This window comes from Notolabrus celidotus, chromosome 16, assembly GCF_009762535.1.
Source record: "Notolabrus celidotus isolate fNotCel1 chromosome 16, fNotCel1.pri, whole genome shotgun sequence".
Lineage (NCBI taxonomy): Eukaryota > Metazoa > Chordata > Actinopteri > Labriformes > Labridae > Notolabrus > Notolabrus celidotus.
The window spans coordinates 10721885-10749742 of record NC_048287.1 but is presented as its reverse complement, the minus strand read 5'-3'; the positions used below and the strand labels follow the sequence as shown (position 1 = coordinate 10749742).

The 27858-nt window shown below is 41.3% G+C and overlaps 1 protein-coding gene and 1 long non-coding RNA gene across 4 annotated transcripts in view; one reads left to right on the top strand and one right to left on the bottom strand.

The window, feature by feature from the left end:
• The first annotated feature begins 5029 nt into the window (after positions 1 to 5029).
• kiaa1522 (KIAA1522 ortholog) overlaps positions 5030 to 27858 on the top strand; it is a 48446-nt gene continuing 25617 nt past the window's right edge. Inside the window, exons 1-2 of one of the 3 annotated variants that reach the window (XM_034705332.1) lie at positions 5030 to 5419; positions 6157 to 6559. In XM_034705332.1, coding sequence (XP_034561223.1) covers positions 6328 to 6559 — 232 coding nt within the window. In that variant the 5' untranslated portion in view covers positions 5030 to 5419; positions 6157 to 6327. Of the gene's footprint in view, positions 5420 to 6156; positions 6560 to 20262; positions 20799 to 27858 lie in introns of those variants that run through there. The other 2 variants (XM_034705331.1, XM_034705333.1) reach the window with 2 other exon arrangements.
• LOC117828297 lies at positions 16199 to 18338 on the bottom strand. The gene is made up of 3 exons (XR_004634384.1): positions 18263 to 18338; positions 17982 to 18112; positions 16199 to 16431 (listed from the first exon to the last, which is right to left on the bottom strand). It is a non-coding gene; the product is annotated as an uncharacterized LOC117828297 (long non-coding RNA).

Genomic DNA, 27858 nt, shown 5'->3' with positions numbered 1-27858 from the left:
AGGACACATCTTGTACTGTTGGCATTGCATGCACTGTGTTCTCAGTGATGTTTTCCTGATTGTATCCCCTTTTTCTTGAGTGTGCTGACTTTTTACAGGGTACTCTTGTTCATTCCTCTTTGGAGACCACTTTTTCAACCAGAGCTCACTGCCAACAGTCTAACATCTATCTAGCCACAGGCTGGTGAGACAAAGCTGTCTCTGTTACACAGAGGAATCCCCTCTGCGATTCACAGCTGAGCGTCAACCTGGAACCTCTCCCTGTTTTTTTTTTATAAAACTGTTATTACATGCCATGATTCTCTTTCTGTCCCCATTTCTCTTTCTCTCACTTCTCTTTCCACCCCTCCCATCCTCTCAGTTGGTTGGTGTTATAAATAGTTGACAGGAATGCAAGTTTGGAGAATTTTGTGCTTTTCAGAGCTTTTGATTCCTCAGTGGTTCTTAGAAATGCATTTTCAACATTTCATTTGAATATGTACACATATGTTTAAGTTATGAACAAAACAGGAAAACAGTGAGGTTGAGACCTGATCTGGTATTGTTTTTGCTGTAGTTTTAGTGTAGTAATCCTTTTGTTAGAGAAATGGACGGAGAGCAGCAGCCGGTGCAGAAAGAATGTGTCTGGTGCAGGACAAAAGCAGGTCGGGAATGATAATGCCGGTCCGAGAGAGCTGGGCTTATCCCAGTCGGTAGAGTGGATTTCCTGTCTGCAGTCACCCTTTAGTTACATCCAACATACACACACTCTCTCAAACACACACACAGGTCATTGATAGAAAGTTTGTGTTGCTATTGTTATGATTTGATTGTGGTACCAAATAGTTCAGTGCAATTTCATTTAGCCAGTTGCTAATTTCTCCACTAACTGAGGATGTTGTAGTAACCATAACATCAGCTCTTTACATTTTAGTGGAGCACTGATAATAAAACTGAATTAATCCTTAACATTGAGTTGCTTTTGCAAGAAAACACTTAAGTTAGGGTTAGGCAGAATGACTTCACATTTCATGCAACACAGCTAATATTTGTTTGGCACTCCTTTTGAGGTTTATGTTACACATTTCTGAGTTACTTTGCACAGAGCATACTAGTTAGGTAAAGATCAGGAATATTCTAGAACTCTTTATCTATGACCAAAAAGCTTCTTTTTAAAAATGTATTTAATTTGTATTTGTTTTTCCAAATAACAAGAAAGATGATAACAGGGATAGTACACCGGATTTACAATAACACTAAAACACACACAAAAACAAAAACAAAACACACATACATACAAAACAATGACAACAACAACAACAACAACATGGCCAAATAGCTTAAGTAAGGGACAATGTATGTTTAGCAGGTAGTTATGGGAAATAGAATCAGGACATGGTGAGACAACACCCCAACAAGAAGCAGAGGGGTCTTGTCCACCCTGAAGGCATTGTATTACCAATAACTACCTGGTAACTGTCTATTATCCCGCTTATTACACGGCTACTAACTTAAGATACAAACAATGCGCGGTTCACACACCTTTAAAAAAAACAAGGCAAATGTCTGACTTTATCACTGCTACTTTACACCGCTCATGGTTTAAGTTTCTTTGTAGCAACCGGTAACTTAAAGTGTCACTCCCCTGCTCTGCTGCCATTATTAGTACTGCTGGATAGGATACAATATAAAAAGTCTGTAGCCTGCCGATTAAGCATGCTAACCGAAACTAACGTTTTAGCCACATTGTTTTGATGCAAACAGAAACAGTTTCATCTCATCTTACGGTCTATGATGTCAAGAAGTAGAAGCAAAATGTGCCGGAACTCTTTTCAGTGGATTGATTTGACATTACGTGTGATCAGCTTGCGTATGGCGTTGCTCATGTTAGTGAAAGTTCATCACTCTTGTCAAGAGGTTTTGACCAATCATCAACCTCTGGTCTCAAAATATGAAGCCCATACGGAAGTGTTATAAACTGCAGTTCATCAAGCGTCCGCTTGAGGCTTGCTGCAGAAACACAGGAAACCACATACACACCAATTCAAAAAGGACAATCTTTACAGCAGAAATAAACATGTTTACAGCCTGGTTCCAATAAACGTTTAAGGTCTGAGTAGCTAATTTCTATTTCAGCCCACACTGTATGGGGGTTGAATCTTTTCTAGTGCGAAGGTTCAGAAGATATTAAGATTACGAGTTTTGCCCATGTAAGGACATGACTGACTTCACTGACAGGCGGGAACACTGTAGCTGTTGGCGAGGAGGCTCAAAGCCCGCCTCTTTACCTCAAACTAGCTCGCCAGCAGTTGGGTCGAGTTCAGCATTTCCAATTTGGCTGACGAATGCCTTCAAAACAACGCTCAGGAACAGTTGGGTGACGTCACGGATACTACATCCATTATTTATACAGTATATGGTTTTGACCAATCAGAGTCAAGCATCCTACACAACCGGAAGATCAGTAAGAAAGCTGGATAATAAAAACTAATAACGTTCCCATAAATCTCAAATGTGTGTTTATGCTAAAACTCTCAACTAAGTTGGCAATTTTCTGCAAAACAGTGTGCATGTAAGTGATCTCATTGTAAGCTTACTAGTATTAGCAATTAGCCTTAATTGCAGAGCTGCTGTGCCTCAGTGAGCTAACACAGACTTGTATTTTCAAGATTTACTTATATAAACATACAGTTCAGTTTAACATTACATCATCTCTGATATTAGATTGTATCCATACTGACAACCCTATCAGACATCTTGGCTCCCCTTGCTTTGATTAATGTTTGAGACTGGTTTTCAGTCTAAACTGTGTTAGAACCATGTAATTTTCAAACTGATCTGCATTTTCTATTATTTATACATAGGTTTCTATACAATTATATCACAATCTGTTCTCTGGCAGGAGGACACAAAGCAGGAAATATAGAGGGAAAACAGAGTGAAGGGAGGATTGGTGATACATTCCCCAGTAAGCTCACAGTGTTCTGGACATTAATGATTTTGTACCTCTTGCTGGATACACACAGACTGTGCTGCACGTTTGTAGACATACAGAGTGGCTGTTTTGTATCACCATGGAAACAGTTAAACATTTCAATCTGTTAGGCATGAGTGAACTAAACTATGACTCATTTTAACCCCTCCCAAAACACCAGTGCACCCTCTCAGCACGGATTCCCCAACCGCATGCACAAAAAACCCCTCATCACACACGTAGAAATCCTGAATCATCCTCCCTCCAAACTTTGAACTGGTCGGGTTTCTGTGAAGAGAAGTTCATCAACTTATAGATTTTAAACCAAATCTGCCTCAATAACTTGATTTGAAACATAATCTGGCATTAAAGCAAATTGACTCCACATGTATGACTCCACTCTTTGCTGTAAATGATGATGAGGGAGATACAGAGAAGCAACTTCTGGCTGGGATATATGAGGATATATGATCTGCATGATGGATTCAGCTCATTAATGTGAAGCGTATGACTTCCATACTGACAGTGATATCCTGAGGACGTGCCAGAATTAGCCCAGGAATCCCAACAGACAGGTAATTTAGCTGTCTCATCTCAGAGGCTAAAAGAAGTCAGTGACCCCATAGCTCACCGACAGAAGATGGAAAAGATCTTGTAAAAGTGACAGAGCAAGAGTTAAGTAATATTCATCACAAATTGGCAAGATTCACGTTTAATTTCTTCTTGATGTCATCTCTGGATGCTTTTTTTTCCACTTTAAATCTGTGGACCAGCTGAAAACGGATGTAAGTGTGAAATCTTGTCTTCCCTTATTACCATTGTTAGTAACTGTTGCTAAGAATAACAAGTTGCATTATTATAGCTACAGTTTGCATGTGGATGTTCTCTTCTCAAAATATTTATCTTGGAACTCTTCCCTTTCTTTCTGAGCATTCCTCTGTGATGATTGTTGGTTATGTTGTTACCAAGTGGCAACCAGCCTTGAGAAATGAAGCTGATGCAGAAGTGCTACAAACTGCAGTTTCATTGCTAACTGTTGCTGTTAGAGAGGAGGCTCAAAGCCTGAATCAACACCGCCTCTTTGCGTCTTGCTAGGTCGACCATTAGATTGAGTCAGCATTTCCAATATGGCTACCGCCGACAATAGACTTCAAAACTCAGCTCCAGGAACAAATGGGTGACGTCACAGAGACTACGACCATGTATTATACAGTCTATGGTTGTTACAGACTACTTTCACAAACGTTTGTTGAAAGAGGTTAACATTCTTAACCAGTGCCATCTCTGTTGGTACACATAGTCCTCTATAACAAAATATAGGGTACATGAAGTTTTTTGAAGTCCTATAACAGTAATGAAGAAGTTGTATTGTAGACTCTTGTCCAGGTGTGTCTCTGTCCATTCCATCCCCCGGGGCTGCTACACCTCCTCCACCTCCCCCCTGTCTGTCCTCATGCTTCCCCCTGTCTTTACCCCAGTGGGTCCTCTCCACATTCAAACCAGAGGATCCAGTCCCACAAGATACATACGCAGTCCACCCACAACTGACATGAGCCCCCCCCCCTCAAAACCCACCCACGCTCATATGGTGATGTCACCCACCACTGTGCAAATTGAAACAGGCGTCACAGTTCAGTGGCGGAGCTTGTGTGCTGAGGATGAGTACAAGTGGACCAGACTTAAATGTGCCTGACCCCTGTGGCTACTTGTTTGCCTGAGTGTGTGTGTTTGTCATGTTAACAAGGGGTTTCAGGTTTCCACCTGGCTGCAGAGTGACAGGAAGAAGCCACTCCCCTTTCAGAAATAACTGCAGAGTGACAGGAAGAAGCCACTCCCCTTTCAGAAATAACTGCTGAGCCTCTTCACCTTTGCCAGGCCACCTTTCCAACAGCTGGACTGCTCTGTAGTTTCTGCTGAGACCTTCCAATCAAAACTCATTTTTTTGCCTGTTTTATTTATTTTTTTATTTCAAATTTCACCTGTCTTTTGTTTAACAGCTACGGGAGAGTTGCAGTGGGCTCTCTGTTGATTAATACTCAGTTCCAAGGTGTGTATTTTCTTCTTTCCTAGCTGCAATGATGCCTCTTGGCCCAGGGGTTACCCTCCCGAAGGAGTGTGGTACGACTGCACCTGATCCCCGGAAAGGAGGCTAAGATATAAAATGAAAAGAAAGCCTGCAGACACACAATGTAGCTCAACTTAAGGATTCAATACTGCAGCTAATATGCTAAATACCAGCTGTCTGGAACGTGAGGGGAACATCTTGCGCTGGAATGGTGTGGCTAACTTCTAACAACACTGTGAGAGGTGGGAGGAGAGGCTGGCTCTCATACAGAGGGTGGGACTCTGGGACCATGGAGCTTCATTCACTCTGCTGAACACACATACACACACACATGCTGCACAGGACTGTTCTCAGGCTGAGAGGAAAGAGGGGAGCAGAGGGGAGGACAGCACGCTCGCTGAGTAAGTTATATACAGTTATGTTCTGTGTATTTGATCATTGTACAGGAAGTGTTTAGCATTATTAGCTATTATGGCAATAGAAAGAGATTGTGCATGTGGTCATCTGCGTTCTTTACATGCGTCTTTACAAAGTAGAGCATTTCCTTTTTTTCTCCCTCTGCTTGTTTTATTGAATTGAGCTTTCTTTTCTCTAACTCACCCATACACTCTTTTCTGCTGATGTGAACCACATGTCACACATGCGTGCACGCGCACACACACACACACACACACACACACACACACACACACACACACACACACACACACACTCACCAACAAACATACACATACAGAGACGCTGAAGAGATCCAGCTTCCCTCCTTGGGGCTTCTCCTCTGCATATACAAAAAATACAACAATAGGAATAGAGGAAAGCACAGGGCAGATGAGTGAAGGGGAAACTTAAGTAGGGCAGTGTAAGGAGGCCTCTGATACTGTTCAAATAAAGACTTTTCACTGCTTTTAATTTCCTAATGCATTGTTTTGAATCCTTTTTTATGTTCTTAGTGTCCCATGTTAATTAGATGTATTCCAGCAAATATCTGTATTTTAATTAATCTGCTCTTGTTCTCTTCATTATTTCTTGCTTTCTCATGCCTCTATGTACTCCCACTGGTTTCATTTCAACCCTATTCTTCTGATTTTCCATCTCTCTCCCTCTCTCTCTCATCCTGCTGATCTCATTGTTGTCTCAGGTGGTGACAGGCAGGAAAAAAGAGACACAGAGCGAGGCACAGAGGTACAGAGGGGTACATCAAACCCTGAAGAGCAGAGAGGTTTCAGATTCAAGGTGTAGTTCCAAGACATAAGACACACTGATCCGGGGAGCAGGTACCAGGCCTTAGATCCCAGGACCAACCTCCAGGATGTCCCGGAGGAGGTCTACAGGGGACTTGGTGCCTAAGGACATCACTGAGATCTTAGCCCGGGAGGCAAGGGTTCAGCGTGGGCAGAAGAAGTCTGGAAGCTCTCTGGGACACGCCTTTAGCTGGTTCAAAGGGAGCAGGAAGAAAAAGAACATTGGAAATGGGTTGAACCGAGCTGTTACTGGAGTGACGGATGCCAAACTGGGACTACAGAACCATGAACCTGCAAAAGGTGAGTGCTTCAAGACTTTGTACCCTCTGCAAAGGTGACCATTATCTTGGATGATAGCATCTCATATCAACTTTAAATGACTCTGAAAATGTTGAAAGCTTTTGCACATTTTTTAAATGTATTGACCAATTAATTTTTTTAAGGCTCCTTTGGGGAGTTTGTAGCTTTTTAGTAAACAGACTGAAATAATATTTAAGCCTCTATGAGACCTACAACAGCAACAAGACCGTCAGTGGCAAGATGGATAACTTTTTTATTGTCATTTTTAATGCTTGAGACCAGAGTGGTTGTAAGATGAAGTAGCTTTGTTTACATTTTCAACAACAAGATTCACAGTGTAGGTTATGTTTGACAGTTAAAACACAACAGAATGAGATATTTCATCAGAAATCGCTACTAATGCATGCGAAAGACAAAACCAGCATAGAGATAAGAGCTGTCGCTTTGTGCATGGGGACGTTAAATCATCAAAAATTAAAGTTGAATAAAAGATGTCAGTAAGGGAGGAGCAGTGTTCCTTGGGAAAACTTAGAGGGATAGTTTGTTCTTGGTTGTATAGGTACCTGTCAGTATTAGGTGTCACCCAAAGGGAAAAGGGGTCAGCCTGCCTTTTGCTCTGAAACTGGCTACAACTGCTACACATCATTTTTGTGTAAGTGTTCTGTATTTAGACAGTTTTCCGAGCTTTACTTTGGAGTGAGAAAGCCCATTTGGTTTTGCACTATTCTCAGCATACTGATCAGCTGATTAGGTCTATGATGTTTAAGTCAACTTGATTTTTGCCCAGTACACTGATATATTGTGAATTTTTACATTTTTGCATCACACTTTGAGATAATGTTAACCAAAAGATGCTGTACATTATCCGTCTGACCCAGTATTGGCTGTATAGTTTGTTATTTCTTTGTGTTTTATTTTGAGTTATGTTTTGGGGCATTTTTGTCTTTATTGGATAGGAAAGCTGGAATGAGACAGGAAATGTGGGGAGTAGAGAGTGGGGGACTTAGACTTAGACTGCTAGGCCAACGGCGCCCAAAGAGTTTGTCATTTCAGCTCAGTTCCCCATCAACAGCTGAAACAGTGATGAGGTAGACATATTCCACGTACCATGGGTTGTATAATTATTATTATATTATATTTATAAAGAAACTGGGAGAGCCAAACATGTACTGTAAAGACACACTTCCATTCAGCTTTTTGGTCTGATTTATCCTCTGAAAATTGGTGAAAGTGGGTAAAGCAGCACTTAGAAAGGTACTGAAGTACTGTTGTTACCAGCTAACAGTATGTCATCACTGATTTGTTAATTTATTAGTATTTTTGTCTCTTTTGAAGCCCACAGACCTGAACAGCTGATCAGTGTGCTGCAGGCAGAGGAAAGCGTATGTGTCATCAGCAAATAGCAAAAACATTTGGGCTTCTTGACAGTAAAGTAAAACACTGAAAATGTCCAAATAGAATGTACACTTACACAAACACTAGTGTTTGGATCTGACATTCTTAAAATTAGGTAAATTATTTGGTGTAGCCGATCCAGTCTGTAAGAGTTTACCGGTGAGTTTCTCAACAAGGAGGCAGAGTTACTGGGATCCCCTGTTGGTAAAACACTTACTATTGAGAAGTACCTCATACAAAAAAGCCTTGAAGATTTAAAGCTGTTGTTCAGTCTGCAACTATAATCACTAAAAAGGCTTTTTCATGTCTAATCTGAAAAAAAAAGCAATTGCATTAATCTGTGATCTCTATTTTGCCTTGTTTACATCCACTATAGCTTAGACGTATAATCTGAAAGCTGTTTCTTCTACCAAAAACCTGCAGAGATTTATCACCACACTGTGCTTCCCTGCTGCATTTAGTACTCTTTCAATTTTTGTTATTTTGGTTAAAAGGCTTACAAGTTACTGATTTACTCGCAATGTTCTCATTAACATCATTTGTTTGCAAACAGCTGTTTTTAGGAAGTAATCAAAAGTGAAGCAAGATGTCAAACACCAAACAACAAGCAGACAAAGTTAACAACAGCTGGTGAACATTTAGAAAGTAAAATATGTCCTCTGTGAGTTTGTGAAGACCAAAACAATTTAAAAAGGAAAGAGGAACTCAAATGTGTGACATGTTCTCTGGCATGCTGCAACCTTCTCTAAACCAGGAAGAGGATTTTGTTTTTTAAAGTACATTCACCAAGGTTATTATTGCTCTGTCAACACAATTGCTCTCAAAATGAATCAGTGACAGCTTCCATCAGAGGAGTATGGATGTTCTGCCATGATGGATGTTCCTTGTTCTGTTTAAATTGTGTTGAAGATTCTAGTTTTGAAGCATGGTCTGCTTGTTTTGCAGTTCAGCTTATTATTTCTGTCTTTTTTGGTCTCTGATGATCACATGCAGTAATCACGATGTGTTGACTTTTGGATTAAGATGGTAAGGTAACACTGATTTTGTTATCGCCAGGACATCAGATCAGTCTGGACATTTCTACCTCAGTGAAAGTGAAACAAACGCACACACACACACACACACACACACACACACACACACACACAGACACACACACACACACACACAGAGGTCTAATCCCTCTTTCTGTTTACTGATGCATTTGCTGGGTTGGCAGCTAAGAGATTACTCCAGTCCCCATTTCCTGTTTTTGTTCCACCTTTAAAGCCATCGTTTTCTCTTCTGTCATTGTGTGTGTGTGGTTGTGTGTGAGTGTGTTACTGTAGTAACTATTAAACAACTTCAAGAAATCCATATACAGTCTTTCAGAACTTGCTCGCTCTTTTGTGGTTTGGTGCTCGCTCCGCCTATAAGGGACTTCCATGATCTCTTATTATTCCTTACATTGTGGTTTTGGAAGGTCCTTGGAGATCCATGAATTCAAGGAGGGTAATAGCTGATGAAGTCAGTTAATCCATTAAAAAAAGATTACCTTGTAGGGCTAATATTTTCCCAGCAGAGCATGTGGTCAAAAGCAGATGGTGAGAATGTGTGGGAACCATATTTTTTGTGCATAGTGGTAGTCTGATTTTAAGACTGTTTCTTGGAAATAGACCCCAAATAATCATATTCACGCAGCTAGAAATGTTAAAATACAATAATTCCCTTCCCTATACTTCTTCTGATACCTTCACTGGAACACTAGCCAATACTGAGTACCCCTCTGATACCAGTAAGATAAATAGATACACATACTGTACACACGCACTGATTTCTCACATACACAGAGCACATTTTATTATTTTAATTTAAACGGAAGATGCAATTTTTGTTTTTTTAATTTTTTTATTTAAGTTGTGTTTTTTGGGTATTTTTTGCATTTTTTTTGGCGAGAAAGAAGAAGCGTGGGGAGTAGAGAGTGGGGGAAGATATGCAGCAAACTAGGATAGCCTCTGTAAATGGGGCGGATGCTTAGACCACTAGGCCCACGGAGCCCCAGATGCACTTTTAATATCTTTTTTTGTAGTCCATAAAGTTGGCTGCTTATTCACCAGTATGACCAGTACACCTGTAAAAATGCAAAAGGATGTATGTCACTGGGTTAGGTTTTTTTTCTTTTCTTAAAAGTTACATTTTTGGTCTGTTTTTGCCTTTAATGGATAGGACAGTCAAAGAGAGAGGGAAAATGTGGGGAACTGCTAGCGGGGGGAAGACATGCAGTAATTGAGCGAGGCCAGGAGTCGAACCAGCGACCACTGCGATGAGGAATATAGATTTCATATATGGGGCGCATGCTTAGACCGCAAGGCCAACGGGACCCTGGGTTACGGTATGTTAGCCAGAGCAGCAGTACGGCAGTGGGGTGTGCTGTGGATGGACAGAGAGGCAGACTCTGCTAGTACCTTCACTTTGTTAAAAGCTTTTCTCCTTCGTTAAGACGTAATTATCCATTTGAAGAAACAGTCAGTTCTGCCGTTGGTCAGCGTGTATGAATAGTGCTTTATTAATAAACTTGCCTTGCCTTGCCCTGCCATGGCACAGACAATGTTTGTCACCAGGAAGTGATAATGAATATGAAATCAGTTTTTTTGCCGTTCTAAAGGAGTATATGCTGGTGGAAATGGACTAATATATTGTCATATACAATCATGTGTGTTCTGATGAACCTTCTGGATACCTTACTTTAGGTGTTAGCCATGACATTTCCCATTTTAATATTAATGTATTAGAAACAGACCCTGTAAGCCAGGAGCTGCATTACTGAAAATGACCTTTTATATTAGAAACTGGAGTCTTGCTGGTTCCCTCTATTCTGTTTTTTCTTTCTGTTGTGTTCAGTTGCAGGCAAATGTTTGGTTTCAATGTGATTGATTTAAAGTAGGTCCTTATGTAAATGCAGATACATGAACTAAACTAGTTTAAAGTTTTATTTTGGGCAGAAATTATTGAATATCTGAAAAGCAGAATTTTCTTTGGAGTGGATCTTATCAAAGTTACTTTACACATGAGGTCTGCAGCCTGGAAAGTCCCAAAGTATTCAACCAAAAAGAACAATTAGACTGTTTCACATAATAATTAGTAAGGTATATCACCAGCGTAGACTAGCTAGACCGCCTCCTGTCTCACCTCTGCGTGTGTAAACAAATTCTATGATGTACATCGTCTTGTTTTCTTTGGCACTTTGTCTCCTGTACAGAAAGTGAGGTAAGCCTGTTTTCCCACCAGTAAATGATTATTATTATTTCTCTTGCTCTTGCTTTTGTTCATTCTTCCTCAACCTGCTGGGTGACTTCAACAGCCTGGTGAGACAAAGCAGAAGACTGTACAAAGACACTTTTCACACACAGGGACACATTGTCGATTCTCTAGACACACATACCCACATCATTCTTTTCCCCCTTACTGTTTTGTTTAGTTATTTTTATATTTCTTATTTTCACAGTCAAGAAGAAAAATTGTTAACTGTACAAATTCACTTCCACATCAGCTCACCCATCCTGTGCTGTTCTATTTTGATACTTTAGTCATGATACAGCTGTATCAGTCGCCACTTTTTAACTCAGTCCAAATACGTGTAAGAGGCAAGTCAAATAGTTAACAGCAGTTTTTATTAACACAGCCTTGTTTTATGAGTTGTAGATTTGTGGAAGTTTACAGACATCTCACACAATCCTTTAACCCCCTCAACACATACACCACCCCAACACTACACAACCAAAAACAATCAATCCATCCTCCTCCTCCCTACAATAATACGTCTTTGCTGGTGGGTTCACATAGTCCATGTCATTCCACCGCCTCAGATCTGCTCGTCCGCGATCCAGAGCTCTGCATGCTATCCAGCACTTGACTACCTGCTGTATTTTACAGACATTCCTCCCTTATAAAATAAGAAATACTCTTTGATGTTCTGAATTCTTGGGAGCCGTGTATCACAGTGGTTGATGTGTGTGTGTCAAGGTCTGTTGGCGTGCATGTGAGCATGCATGGCAGCCTGGATGCCAGATTGGGCCTAGAGTTATGCGATGGAGGGGAGAGATTACAACAAATCACAAAGCCCCATTCAGCCTTGAGAGGACTCTTAGGGAACACTCTCTCAATGCTTTTTTAATTGGAGAGACTACTCAGCACACACACACACACACACACACACACACACACACTAACACACACACACACACACACACACCTTTGTGTCTTACTCTCAGATTTATCAGTCTCTTTCATTACTGACTAATACTATTACTGTTTTTGATTTGCTCCTCAGATAGCTAATCACTCCCAGTCCAGCAGTACTGTATGTGTGTTTCTTCTTATTGTGTAATCAATGTGTGTTTCAAGTTGTTTGTGGATGCCTGCAGAGCTTTGTGAGGGTGTGACCGAGTGTTGCCCCGAATCAGAGGGTATCTCTGTGTTTGTGTGTCAGCAGCATATTGACTAGCTTAGGGAGGCGCTAACCCAGCGGCAGCACTCATTACATCACCCCATGCGCACGCACACACACACACACTAACGCGCACACACACACACACACACACACACACACACACACACACACACACACACACACACACACACACGCGCACACAAACACACACACACACACACACACACACACACACAAGGGTGTATGGAGCCCCCGCAACTACCTGCTTTGTCCAGCACAGCGCATCTTCGGCTGCGGGCTGGATGAGTGGTGAGCTCATTTTGCACAATCCCTGGGATTCCACATGTGCGTCAGTGTGTGAAGTCATTGTTTTCGACATGTGTGAAGCTGTGTGTGTGTATGTGTCCGTGTGAGAAGACGTTTTATTGTGAAAGAACTGTTTGTAAAAGATCCCTAAAGTTTCTCCATCTGCGTTTGTTGTAGCCTGTGTGTCGGGCTGCCACATCACACACAAAGTCAGGGTGTGGAAAGTCGTGCTATATAATGCAGATTAGAGACCCAGCAGGGGAACTGAAGAGCAAACATCTCATTACACTGAGAACATTGTATACAGCCTGCGCTCTATTATAGGCCACAACTCAGGGCTACTTGAATACAGTTTGACAGGATTAAGGCAGTAAGTGGAGGGCAAAGAGAGGCATGAGGTAGACAGGGAGGAGTGTGAAAGTTTAATGCAGCCGTACAATGTTCCCTGCAAACGTCTTTCACCGCTCACACACACTTTGACGATGGAGGTAATTTTACCTGGGTAAGCAGATACCTCCTGCCCTCATCCATCAGTGCAGACCCAAAGCCATGCAGGTGAGGTAAACGTCTCCCAGGCAACGGCATTGAGAGGGGCGCACCGTGGCGGCACTACCGTGAGGCAACAATAGAGCTCGGCCATGATGTGGGAGGGAAACGTAAATCATTCTGCTGGTGAGAGAAGCATGCAGAGATGTGTTAAAGCAGAGGAGAAGAACGAGGAGCAGCTGGAGATCACAGAAACACAGAGAAGCACAGGGAGGATGAGCTCCATTCCCTGCTGTTCACATGTCTGTTTGGGTGGCAGTATTTTCCTCCTGGCATTACAGCCTATCCACCCACACACACACACATTATAATTTTCTTTATAATTGGTTTCTGAAGAGGTGTTGTGAAGAACAGCAATGACTGTCGCCATATTGGAATTTCTGACTCAGCATAAATATTGAAAAATCTAGAAGCAGACAAAGAGGTGGAGCAGAGGTGGGTCTCAAGCCTCCTCACAAGCAGCTACAGCTCACCCACCTGTCAGTCAGCAACAACGCTTATTGTGCCTTATGATGCAAAACTCCTTGAGGGGAATTCACTAAGAATGGATTGCAGATGTTTATAGTGCCAAGAATTGTGCATCATTTGCCCCCGCTCTCTGCTCCATCTCAAGACCTCCACCTTTGTGAATTAGACCAAATTCACAAAGCAGATTGCGCTAATGATATTCAAGCACAAAAACGCTCTGCAGCTTTGTGCAGTTTGCTCCAGTTTTGCAGCCAATTTTGCAGCGCAGAGCTCTGCTGTGTGCTCTCATCCTGATACTGCTCAAATCTATCCACATGATGCGCTGGATTGAGAGGGGAAGATATTACCATTTTATTTGAGAGTTGATTAATGACAGATGTGACTCAAATTTCATGATTTATAGCCAGATTACTTCCTGGAGTGAGCTAGTAGGAAGGAACTGTTCAAATTAAAGAGATAAATAAAAACCTCTTGTGCGTTGTTGCACAACTTATGTCTTTGGGGATTGATCCTCAGACAGCTCCGGTCTGATTTAACCCCTCATTATTAAAATAAAAGTACTATCAAAGTAATAATTAGAGACTTTACGTACATATATGTTATTTTGAGGGCATCCAGAGGTGGAATCTATGTTTTGATCACTGAAAAGTTTGAGAGTAATAATGCCTATAAACACTGTGCAAAGGCACAGTTAGCATTAGCTCTCAGCAGAGGTAAATATTGTTCTTGACTGAACTGCGCAGAGCTGTTAGCACCAGTGTTTATGAATTAGGTATTTTTGGCAAGGAGACTTGTTTGAATAGAAAAGGGCCTGTTTTGCTGCAAATGAATGTGTAATTGCACATTTTGCACAGGTTAAGTCACAACAAAAGCCGCACAATCCTTTAGTGAAGCAGGCTCTCAGACCTGGGCTGTTTTCAAAACCGTCTACTATACTAGCAGTACATAGGTACTGATTTGGCCAAAATTCAGTATGTAGTATGCAGTATGTGAACAAAAGCAAAATCTGCAGTATGCCAAAACTCCCCGGATGTCGTGCTGATTTGGGAAGATGTCTCAGCATGCAGCGGACCAGTCTCCCTTGCATACTGTTTCCCACAATGCACTGCGACGACTATCCATTTTTTTTCCTTTTTCTTCTTTTTTGATGGGGGGCACTCTGTTTTTTAGGTGCTGTTAAAATAATCAAATTCCATATAAACCCCTTCTTAACTTTTTATTTATAAGTGGACACTAAAGACGCAGTTTCACTATCAGCTTAGTCATTGTTTACTTTCGCTTTCCTAAACTGGAAATCTAGCAACGCCTGACCCAGCATACTACAAAACAGATTCAACAGAACAGACCTACTACATACATGTAGTATATACTGCATACTACATTCGTGGGTAGTATCTAGCAGGCGGTTTCAAAAACAGCCTTTCTGTATTATCTTTAAAAGGAATAAGTTATAAAAAATCACCCCTATACAGAGTGTATGGATGGAGAAATGAGCCGTACAGAACAAACCAAATTTGGACCAGGCTTTGGACATGTTTATTTCTGCTGTGAAGCTGGTCGTTTGAACACAGATGCTGATGTGGTCTCATTTGCTTTTGGAGCCAGCCTTAAGTGCCGATCCAGGAACTTCAGTGGTTTGCACTTCTGCATTGGCTTCATTTTCAACAGCAGCAGTTACGGCTTTGATGTCACCACATTTGTTTGTAATTATAATCCTTTATAATAATATGGTCATCATCATACTGCTGATAGTAGAGCATGATATAACAGTATTTGTTTCAGCATAACTGTTTGTGAGAGTCATGCACACACCCTTGTAAAAACTCTCAAATAACATAGCAACACTAACATGAACCACTCATACAGAAGGAAGGGCATACTGATGTTACTTGCAATCAACATGCACAGAGGTATTGTTTATGGAATGAGAGCTAATGGATTGTTTTATAGGACATGTGTGTGTTTGATGTGGCAGGGAAGCAGCTGGAAGACATCAGGGTGGGTCTGATGGAGAGGGACTCTGAACACAAGGATATACAACTGATTCACCCTCAGGATTGTGCGTGTGTTTGAGTGATTCCTGTTACGTAACTTGTTACAATAGATACACCTGTCAAACAGTGTTTACCTGATCCAGCTGTGTGTCCTCTGTTTCAGAGAATACATCAGACAATGACAAAGTAACTGAGGAATTCAGACAGTCTTGAGAAAAGAGACATTTGGAACCATATATGTTCTGACAGCTCGTGTTGTGTGAAAAATCTTGGATCAGTGACCAGCGTCACTTTGTCTCAAAATGTTGGTTTCTGGTTTTAGCTGCAGTGCCGCTGTGTGATTTTAATCTGAATGGCCATTTGTGTCCTCATGAGCTCTAACTCACATATTTATTTTAAGCATGGTGCAGTTTCTCCTTTAGAACTTGTCAGTACTTTTTATTGAAGTTTTACCCGTACATTCCCACGCCACTGGTAAGAGAAGAACGCAGCAGTCTCCTCCTGTTGACATATTTTAAACTTTTATTGTGACTTGAACTTCTGCACAACTTGTATTCTTCTGTAAACAGGACTTCATGTCAGTATACTACATTATCGAAAGGCTGGGTTAAAAAAACAAACATTCATTCGTTCATGCCAAGCGGCAACCTCCGGACGCGAGAATTGAAGCCAATGCAGAGGTGTTATAAACTGCAGTTCCTTGAGTGTCCGCTTGAAGCTGGCTCTGGAAGTACCTGAAACCACATACACACAAATTCAAAATAGACAATCTTTACAGCAGAAATAAACATGTTTACAGCCTGGTACAAAAAACAAGTGTAGTCTGGCTAGCTCATTTTGCAATCAGCACACACTGTATGGGGGGGGGGGGGGTTCATAATGCAAAATTTTGAAGATATCAAGATTACAAGTTTTCCATTATGAGAGGCACAGCTGGCTTGATTGACAGCCGGGAACACTGTAACTGTTGGTGAGGAGGCTCAAAGCCCGCCTTTTTACCTCACACTCGCTCAACAGAAGCTTGGTTAAATTCAGCATTTCCAATATTGCTCCCGCTGACGATTGCCTTCAAAACAGCGCTCAGGAACAGTTGGGTGACGTCACAGATACTATGTCCATTATTCATACAGTCAATGGTTCATAACTAGGTTCCAGTTCAAGGTTCAAGGTTCAGTTTATTGTCATTCAGTCATGTTGAAACCAGGAAGGAACAAAAAATGTTACTCAGGTCCAGCAGGGTGCAAAAACAAGCTAAAAAAAAAAGACATTATAGGTAAATAAGATATATAAAGACATAACCTAAAAGCCCATTGTAAATTAATTAAAAACATAGTTGAAATCCAGTATGTTAAAAAGAAAAGTGCAGTAGTGCTTGCATGCTTCCACAGCAGTAAAGTGCAGAGGACAGACTTGAGTAGAGAGTTCACAAGTCTCACGGCTTCTGGAAAGATACTACACCTAGTGTTGTGCACAAAGGATCTAAACACAAGCATAGAAAGTAGAGTTGAAAAGCCTGGTGTAATAGACAGAAGCACGATGCTATTGTTTTTACTGATGTGGGATTGGTTTGATGCTCTTACAGACTTTCTTTTTGGACCACATATACTTTGTTGCAGCAAGTTGTAAACCAGAGAACTGACCCCATGCAAACCACTGCATGAATTGTGTTTGACTGTTCCTTGATCCTTGAAAAATTACAGTTTGGGACACGCCTGAGCCAATGCTGACACCTTTAGACATCCAACAGTCACTGTTAATGAGAAGCCTTTGCATATTTTCTTGTGGAAAAGTCTACAATTAAGATATTACAGGGCTCTTTTCCTTCGTTATTTTTTTCTACATTTGAGCTTATTGTCTAATAAGGACCAACAGAGACTTTTCTGTGTCTGTGAAGGCTCTCAGTCATCCAGGCCATGGTAATTCAAAGCTTGATCCAAAAGTCGTGAAGCGTCTTCAATCATTTCTACCAAGTTCAGTTGCCTTTCTGATCAAGCTTTGAACAACAGAGACCTACTTTTACAAGAGTATGAACTCCCAAAATTTCAGCAGAAAATGTACCAAAGTTAATAGAACTCTAAATGTTATAGGTGGATCCCTCAAACACATTTACACACCCACAAAAATGGCCGCTACAACCCAAAAAAACACTGCAGTAACACTTTCTTTCCCTGTAGATGGTGCACACTGGCACCTCTAGGTCCACATCTTTCCTTACTGTATGTAGGTGGTGGTATAAAAAGACTGGATTTGCATTTGAATTGCTGAAACTTCAGTAAATACTGACCAGACATTTTTCTGGTGGCATTGTGTTCATGTCACTCTATCATCACAATGCTTTTTTGTGCTGGCAGTGCCTTGCCACCAGATGGGAGTGCTGGGCAGATGTTGGCAGGTACACTGGATGCTGAAAATACACTGAAAGAAAGTCTACTGAGCAGGGAAGATGTCATCAATGCTATGTAGGTCAGTCTATAAGGGCTGCACATATAAGATATTGAATTGTCTTAAACAACACCACGTGTCAGACCCTCCTACTCTTGGGAACACACCATTAAGGGTACTCACAGAAACATGTAGAAAGGTGGGTTCCTGTATCAGGTCTTGAGGCTCCTGTGGTGGTCACCCTGACAACCACCTCCCCTGACAACTACTCCCTGACAACAGCATTCCTCTACACAAATGTCCTTTAATGTCTTTATGCATTGGTGAACACACACACACACACACACACACACACACACACACACACACACACACACACACACACACACACACACACACTCCATCTCGCTCTGCTCTCCTTTGAGTTTCCCACAGCTGTCACATCCGAACATTGCTCCTGACAGTGTCACACACTTTGATCACACTCTTATTTGAATGTATCTGGGGCATGTTTGGCACGATGCACTGCAGCTCAAAGGTGAAGGCAGGGTACAGAGCATCCAGTGTACACACATACACACACACACACACACACACACACACACACACACACACACACACACACACCCACACACTGAGTGCACTCATAGCTGTATGACAAATGAGATAGTGAGCTCAGAGAAGTCTTGCAGCGTAAATGGACTGGGTGTGGTTCTGGTAAGGCCGCATTAAGAGGCAGCATCTCTCCGTGAGCGTTTTATTGCGGATCATTTTACACTCATCTATTGACGGCTTGAGCGATAACATCCTCCCCTTACTTCATTCCTCTGTCTTATACATCTATAAACAACGCATTGCATGCATTCAGATCTCTATTTGGAATTTCCATTGAACTCCTCTAAAAAAAATCAATTCCTCCTCTAAAAAACAAAGGGTTATAAATTCTTCCTCATGACTCCCTCGGTCAGTAAATCTGCTTTTATGGTCGGATTTTTATCTTTCAGCAGGCCGCACATCAGAGGGATAGTGATGGTGGGGGGATCTAAGGGTTGAACGGCACGTGATCACAGTGACCATAATGAACAGTGTGTGGTTTCACTTTCTTGTGTCATCTTCATCATCACACTCCTTTTCTTTTCCTCCATTTTGTTCCTGCGAGGGATCACAGTTTCACATGATGTTGACGACACACTGATGTTTCACTGGTGTCATTTTTTCTTCTTGCGTCTCGATGACCTAGTTTTGCACAAAGGGACTGCTATTGATCCATAAACTCTTAAAGTGATGTCGCAGTGATGGCAAAAGTGTGGCATTGTTGTTGGCATGTCTAGTCACGATTAAATCAGCGACTGCTCATAATGCAGAGGACAGAAATAGAACATAAGGGGATGAGAAGGTGTTGAATCTTTTCTTCAATATTTGCCTCCTTGCGCCTGCTGAACATTGTTTCAGATCCCTGTGTAGGTGATCCAACAAATTCAAGCAATGCTGCTCATCTGGAATCCTCCATCGTCCCTGTTGCTGTGACTCACCCATCTGGCTCAGCATCTGTATTTTCTCTAAGCACAGCAGGAATGTGCTCATCAAAAAAAAAAAAGAAGCTTTGATCCATCCGAGCCGTTGACTTCTCTTTCTAGTGTTTCGCTATGTCACAGTGCATTCCTAAGTTCAAATGTGTGTGTCTGCGTGGGTGGGTGAGTGTGTATGAAGAGGATTTTCAAAAGGTGCAAGACAGGAGAGCTGCACCTTTGAGGAGCACTTGAATAATTGAGCATCTCTCTGTTGTTTGAAGTCAGTTTTCATCCCCTCGTTTTGCTACACACTCCTATGGGCAGAGCAGATACACTGCTCTGTTTCCCATCTGCTGCTTTCCCTGCATGTGAGTGTTGTAGAGCAATCTGTTTCCTCTGTCGCTTACATTGTGTTGACAGGATCTGTCAGCTGTGATTATCATAGTTTGCTTCAAAAGGAGCTGATTCCTGCTCTCTTTAAGAGGAGGGCAGACGCAGCTGAGGAGCGTCCTGTCTTTGGAAAGGTGTGTGAATCATCTGATCTACATTATAGAGATAAACGTCTGTGTGTTTGCTGTGTGAGTGCTCACTCTAGTGCTTGACGCTTACAGGGAAAGAAAGTGGGAGGGGCACTTGCACACACAGTCCCACACATACACACACACTCTTGGTAGTGAGCTTGTCAGTGTTGGATGCTGCCGATGCTTCAGCAGCTGGATGTAAAGGAGAGGGAGCATGTCAGCTTGGATGATAGGGCAGATTTGAGTGTGTGTGTTTAATTTTTGTATCCTGGATCTGTGTGTGTGTTTGATTATAAGGGTGTGCTTGTTTCAAAAGAATGGTGTCAGTGGGTCTTTAGCACACCGACACTGTACCGTGGTTGGTATGTGTCGGCAGCACTGAATCAGCAGGAACAGCTTGACCACAGGGATTACAGGTTATTGACTTTGACTGAGTGTGTTTCATGCGGGTGCGCGAGGGACTGTGGGAAGGTCCTAGAAGAACTACTCATGTAATATTGCAAGAGTACAAGATGTAAGACCCTCTTTGGGGGCTTCAGGACTGCCCCAAAATGGGGAACAGCATCCAGAAGAAGAAGAAGAAGGTGCAAGCGGAGAAAAACTTCTCCCCATCACACTCCTCGTGCTCGAACCGGGAAAAACCTAAAGGCTTGTGGCTGTTTGGACGGCAGGACAAACTGAAAACAGGTAAAAGAATCGAGGGAGGGATGTTTAAGTTGGGCGCTTTGTTAACAGGCATCATAAAAAGTGATTGTGTGTTGTTTCCTGAAAGACTGAGTGATAGAAAATGAGCTGTTTCTTTGCTTTTCTAAAGTCAAGCAGTTTGAGGAGCCTTGAATTTGGAGCTGATTTACGTCGTTTGCTGTGTGTGCCTTTACGAGTGTGGTCATCTGTGGAAACGAGCTCCCACAGTAAGCTTTTTAGATGTAGAGCGACCATATTCCCATGCTGACTTTACCGTAGTCAGCTTCAAGGCTTCCTGCTTATTGCACAAGTGTGCAGAAGAGGTCTGTGTGTGGGCTAGAGTTTGTTTGTGTGTTGTGGTGATTTGTCTCTCCTTCTGACAGGTGAGGAGGATGACAGAGGACTTTAATTTAAGACTGACTCTGACTTTGCCTGTTCCCCCCAAAACCTCCACGCCTAACATCCCAGTACCACACCGAACAAGTGCGTATTGGTGTATGCGCGTGATCCTGTGGACATGAAGGGGAGTCAGTATTTGATTATGTGAGTTGTTTTTTCCAGAGCTTTATGCCTGCAGTGGAAAACAGAGTTTAACATGTCCCACACTGATCTTTGTCTCTGTTAACAGCCCCTGAAGCAACAAAAAGCACCAGACAAACAGGTTTAACACAAACTCACACTGACATGGACAGATCAACAGATAATGCTCTGCTACTGAGATTTGTCTTACACAGGACTGCTGTTGATGCTTTCTGTTTCTGTTTCTTTAGTTGTTTCATGTTTTTTTATGTTCTATCGGAGGACTATTTTTAATCTATCAGTGTTCATCATCACATACCTCAACACCATCTTTCTTCTACCTGTTAAAAGGTGACCTTTATGCTCCTGGAAACTTGTGCATCAAGTCTGGCCTTGGAGATGAAACCATCAAGATCCAAAGAGAGTCATCACTGGACTGACCAGTTCCCTCCAGTTTTGGAGTTTTGCAGTTCTTACATATTTAAGATTATTGGGCTTGCAGCCTCTTTTTGGTGTTGCAGCAGGCATGCTTCCATCAACAAAATCTATGAAAAACTCACTCTACATACTTGTAGACAGACTAATTTGATAAGCAACTGATGCATTTGTAGCTAAAAAAACAGACATGTCCCTAATGTTGGTGACAGTCCAAAACAAATCTGCACCCCAGAGAGACCAACATTACTTACTGTTGCTCTAATAATGCATAATTAGGCAGTGGAGTTTGAATTTACTGATTTCTCCGGCTGCACTGCTTGTGTACAGAAAATAAGTCAAACACACTTCTCTATTACTCTGGCAAAGACCGTTTAACTCGAAGCAGTCTGCTGGTTTGGTTCTCAGTAATTAAAGAAAAACAATAGTTTTAATCCCAAAGGCTGAACCAGTATTTGAGAAAACATGGCCTATCTTGCAGCAACAAATTGTATGTTTGCTTCAAGCTTCTGATTTGTGTTTAACGTTGTTTTTTGATAAACACATGCTGATGGAGTCCTTTTCCACACGATCCTAACTCAGATTGGTTTGTCTTTGTCATCAGACTGCTGTCTGGCCAGTAGTTGTTGTTCGTGCTTTGGAATATCAAATCCATGCATCTGCTTGTGTTATTAGGTAGCATGAAATATGACCAACATTAGCTGAAATCAAATAGCAATAACAATAAGACCAGGACCAATCAATTGTTTACAGACGAGCATTTCTCATGTAGCTGTATTTTGTGTTCGAGTCAGACCTTCTGGTGTCATATTGCAGCCTGTGTTTTACGAAATGTTCACATATGATTGCCTTGATGGTTCAACCCAGCCTTTACTGCATCTTGTTTTTCACCAACTGAAGTTGTTCCTTAATGCTCCTGGTTTCCATTGTAACAGCTGACCTCCCTGAACTTTGAGTTAATGGTATAGCAGTATCCATTATCTGTCTCCTCAACATGACTGAGCGATTTCAGAACCTTCATTATCAAAACATGATGTCGGCGTCTCTCTGTTAGGTGGACTTTGGTCATTCCAGATAATGAATGAGTGTGTGTGTGTGTGTGTGTGTGTGTGTGTGTGTGTGTGTGTGTGTGTCTGTGTGTGTGTGTGTGTGTGTGTGTGTGTGTGTGTGTGTGTGTGTGTGTGTGTGTGTGTGTGTGTGTGTATACAAACACATCTTGATTTCATTTTCTCTCAGGGTGGTCGGTAGTCGATGTGGGTATGTGTGTGATTGTCGTCCTCTGTTCTTCTGCATTCAGCGCCTCATTCATGGCGAGTTTATTCAGAAACTTGGGGTGTGAATGCATCCCTACATTCCAGCCCGTTTCCTTACGCATGGGCACCCATCCAGCTCCCAAACACATCAGCTTCAGAGAACAGCTTGAAATGGAGCTCAATTTCTGTTTTGTTGCTTCTTTTACTTCATAATACCCCACAATAAAGACAAAACAAGGAAAGAGGGCATTGTATTACATAGAGTTGCCATTTCAATTCTGTATTGATGCGACACTCCTCAAAGTTTGATTTGTACACCTGTAAACCAGAGCTAATGGATTAAAGCGTCAGTAAGGCAGCAGCCACACAGCACATAGTGTCTCTGGTGTCTCTGTGCTGCAGTAAAGCAGCTCCTCTGTGTATGAGGCTGATGAAACATGCAGAAGATGAACTCAGTGCCTGGATCCTCTCACTCTGTTCTTCTGAAATATGTGTCATGTCTGTGGTTTTGGCAATTTCTCAAACCAGGAACCCTGCCTGTGTCCTTCATGACACCTGAGAGGTTGTTTATTTTGGTTGTATAACACGTAACAGACTGGGAAATGGCTGGATGTCACACATTGAGCGCTTGGCTTGTCGGTATTCTTAGTCAAGGTCATCCAAGGGTGTATTATTTTCTTTACATTATGTTTCTCTGACGATCTCAGTTTGAAGAGGGATGACATTTTGTCCATATCTAAGATGGAAAGTTAAATATTTTCACTAATTATTTGGTCTGTGGACCGAGTTAGTTGTCTAGGAGTCTGTTAGGAGTCTCCACTAACTAGTGGCAGAATTGTCTATGAAGTCCACCTTTCTGTGTTTACTGTTGGAATATTGGTCAAAATGTAAAATTAAAAAAACAGAGCTATATCTCAATTACTTGATTCTAGTTACTCTTATCATACTAATTTATGTCCAGGTGTTAAGAAAGAGGTTTGTTTATATAATTACTTATTAAATGCATAGACTGTAGAAAATATGGATGTAGTATCCGTGATGTCACCCATCTGTTTCTGAAGAGCTGTTTTGAGGCAAATCGTCGGCGGCAGACATGTTGCTGCTGTGGAGCTAGTGTGACGTAAAGAGGCGGAGTTTGAGCCTCCTAGCCAACAGCTACAGTGTTCCCACAGGCAGCTGTGCCTCTCATTGGAAGACTCATAATCTCAATATCTTCGAAATTGCCGCGTTAGAAAAAAATTCACCCCCCTCACAGTGAGAGGACATCGAGAAATGAGCTATCCAGACTACAGTCGTCTTTTGTACCAGGCTGTAAATATGTTTATTTCTGCTGTAAAGATCGTCTTTTTCCCATTCATGTGTATGTGACTTCCGGTACTTCTGGAGCCAGCCTCAAGTGGATCCTCGATGAACTGCAGCTCTTAACACTTCCGCATTGGACTCATATTTTTAGACTGGAGGTTGCGGCTTGATTAAATGCTAGAAAAGAGGGAATAAGATTTGATTGAAAGCTCTGTCGGAAAATCGGACTGTGCCGTGTGCATCAGATTAATAGTGTAGAAGAAATAGCGTGGAAAATGTAGCAAAACACAAACATGAGTGCCAGTTTCATTAATCTTTCCATAACTTATGAGTGTCTGCACATAAGAATCTGTCATGTCTTGGACTGTAGTAACCAAAGCAACATTCATCATTTCCCTAGGAAGTTAATAGTGTTAAGGTCAGTGAGACTATTGTACTGCTGCTCCACTTTCCAATCTCTACTTCCCTGACTGTGACTCCAAAAAGGTTGTCAGTGCAATATGTCAGCAGCTGTGGCAGGGGCTATTTTGGTTTCACTTTTGTACATCTAGAGGGTGTGGTGGCATGTTGCCCATCACTGTGTACAGCGTCATCTCTGTAATCAGTGTCACATCTGCTTTCTTTGGGAGGAACTGGTGTGATCACAGAAACCTGTTTAAGTAGCAGATATTTAGAGTCCAGCAAAGTGTCTACCAGGAAGTGAAGACGAAGGAATAAGGTTCCAGAACATGAAAATGTCAGACAGTGACAAAAATTGTAAAAACTCCCATCACAGTGAGCAAGGATACATCCTACATAGCTATTTTTGCTCTTAAACTTACATTCAAAAACCCATATACATTCCAACTACTACCAAATAAAAATAGTTCAAGAAAATTTTTACAATTGAACCAAAACATGAAAGGTATTTTTCATTTGTCAAATAGATTTGTCAAGTTATTGTTTCAAATGTAGTAACTACAAAATGTTTTGTTTGTTTTTTCTCGAAGAACCTTCTTTAAAGCTAATCTGAGGAACTTTATTTTTGTGTCAAGTTTTGAGACAGCTGTGGATAAAACAATATTTCATATATCTCCGTATAGCAAGTAGAGTCTTGTACTGCAATCAAATGTATCACTTATTGTGGATTTTTGCTGAAGAAGCTTTAAACTCAATGTTAAAAGTTAGCCAGTCCTCTTTCTGATAGTCTCTTGATTTAATTGGTCAAATAGAGGCATCAGTATTAACTTCAGTTTAATAACCAGCTTTAAAAAGGAAACTGTCTTATAAGTGACAACAAGGATAAAGTTAAATGTTTTGCATTATAAACTCATCAATTCGCTCACCTTGTGTAAACAGCCCCTTTTACACTGCATGTTAACGGCAGAACTGTCACAACATTGGTCCACCACACTGTTTTGTGTAAAAGATACAGAGACTCCTGTCATTTTATGTTCCAGCCCGATCACTGAGGTCCTCGAATGCTTCCCTTTTAAATGTTCCTCGTGTGTCCCACACAGGTACCGGCCAGAGGGCTTTCTGTTTTTATGCTCCTAGGCTGTGGAACTCTTTGCCTCTGGACATGAGAACGGCGAGCTCTCTGGGTGTTTTTAAAAGTAAACTTAAGACTTACCTTTTTAATCTAGCTTTAAATTTGGAGTAATTTATTTTAGCCCTGGACTGCATTATCAGTATCATTATTATTATTATTTTTATTATTATTTTATTATTTTATTATCATTTTTATTATTTTCATCATTATTATCTAAACCATTGTTTTAACATGTATTTATTTATCTTATTTATTTATTGTGTTCACCTGATCTCGTTAACTCTACCTTATTTTTAACTTTTATTTCCACTCTTACTTATTTTATTAATTTTACTGTGTTGTTTTTCTTTTCTTTTTTAAAGTATTTCTTCTTTTTTCATGCCTTCTATAATTCTACCATTGCTGTTGTTTTCTTACTGTCTGTTACTCTGTGAAGCACTTTGGGCTACATGTTTCTATGTATGAAAGGTGCTATATAAATAAAGTTGAGTTGAGTTGAGTTGAGACGTAATGGGGTTATGATGTCGTTTCATGGATAAGCTTGAAGGAAAGATAGGAACAGAGCTGTTTGAAGCCTGTGTAAAGGGGGGATTGGCAGGACAACACAGAGCTGTTTGTTTGTATGTGTAATGACGGCACTGTTGTTTACACGTCAAGTTTCTTTTACTTCCAGAAAGCTGGCATGCTATCTTGAATAACGCACACGATACAGCAAAGTGCAGGCGCTGTTTGTTGCAGATTAAAAAACAAGAATACCGTAGAGATGAAGCTTCTTTAAGACTTTTTTAAAGGGTCTCTGTTTTAAAGGTGTAATGATTGGACGTGTCAATCTACACACAAACTGCTGAGTGACACAGTATGAGGTGCAGAGTTGAGTTGTGTTGCCAGCTGAGCTCTGAAAGTACAAAGGTTCTTTTTTCATCTTACGATATGAGCAGGAGGACAGCGACAGATAACAGGAGCTCATAGAGATCCACATTATAACATCCACAGGTGATCAGTCCGACACACAAACCAACACAAAGATCTCATTGAGACACTGTGCTGTCATCTGTTTTTTCAAACTCAAGCAGCTGATTGGTCTCCAGATGTTCCATATCACCATCTCATCACTGTCCACTCTGCAGGAACTGACTGACTTGCTGTGTCCCTGCACATATGTCAGTATGATCCATCTAATGAGGGAGTTTGATCTGTACTTGAAACTGAAATGTTAGGGCGTAATGCTGCTATCACACTCCTTTGCTACTTTTTATCTTCGCCCCATTCCTCCACACTCCCCTCTTTTTCCTCTCCTTTATGCTGTTATCTGCCTGACCTTGGATTATTCGCTGGTTATTTATCTCCCAGCATTCCAAAGATGGAGATATATTGGATATGGTAAGATGTACTGATCTTTGTTGACAATGAAAGAGTAAGATGTGAAAAATGATGACAGAATTAGGGAGGGAGAACTATTAAGGTGACTTTAGAGAAGACAAGTAGAATCCGTTGTAAAAAGCTGTATATATTTGGAGGAACAAGGCTGATGTTCCTCCCATTTTTCTAGCTGTCCTGTGCTGGATGTGATATTCCGTATTCCATTATTCTGCCGGGTGAGGCTGGCCTAAGCCTTTTCATTTCTGTAACCAGAGCTAAGACACTCTCTTCTTGGTCCTCCTTTGAAGATCCCATTTACTGTGTGCCACTAACTCCCCACAGAGAGCTCAGGCAATGTACAGCTGGATAAAGAGAAGATGACTTTGTCTCAGCTATCTTGCCCTCCTACGCCTTGCCTCATCTCCTCTTGCAGCTCTGATCTTGTAGGTTCTGTCACTGTTAGTCTCTGTGCATCTCACAGCTGTCCTCTGATTTTTATGCAGTCCAGAACACAAGTAAATCTTGACAAGATAACAGAAATGTCCCACATATTTTTAGTTCTTCTGCTTTGTATCTGTATTTCCTGCAACAGGAGATGAAGAGTGCGAACAGTGAGTTTTCTTTATTGTTTGACCAAACTCTGTCTGCTTGTTTACCCCTGTTT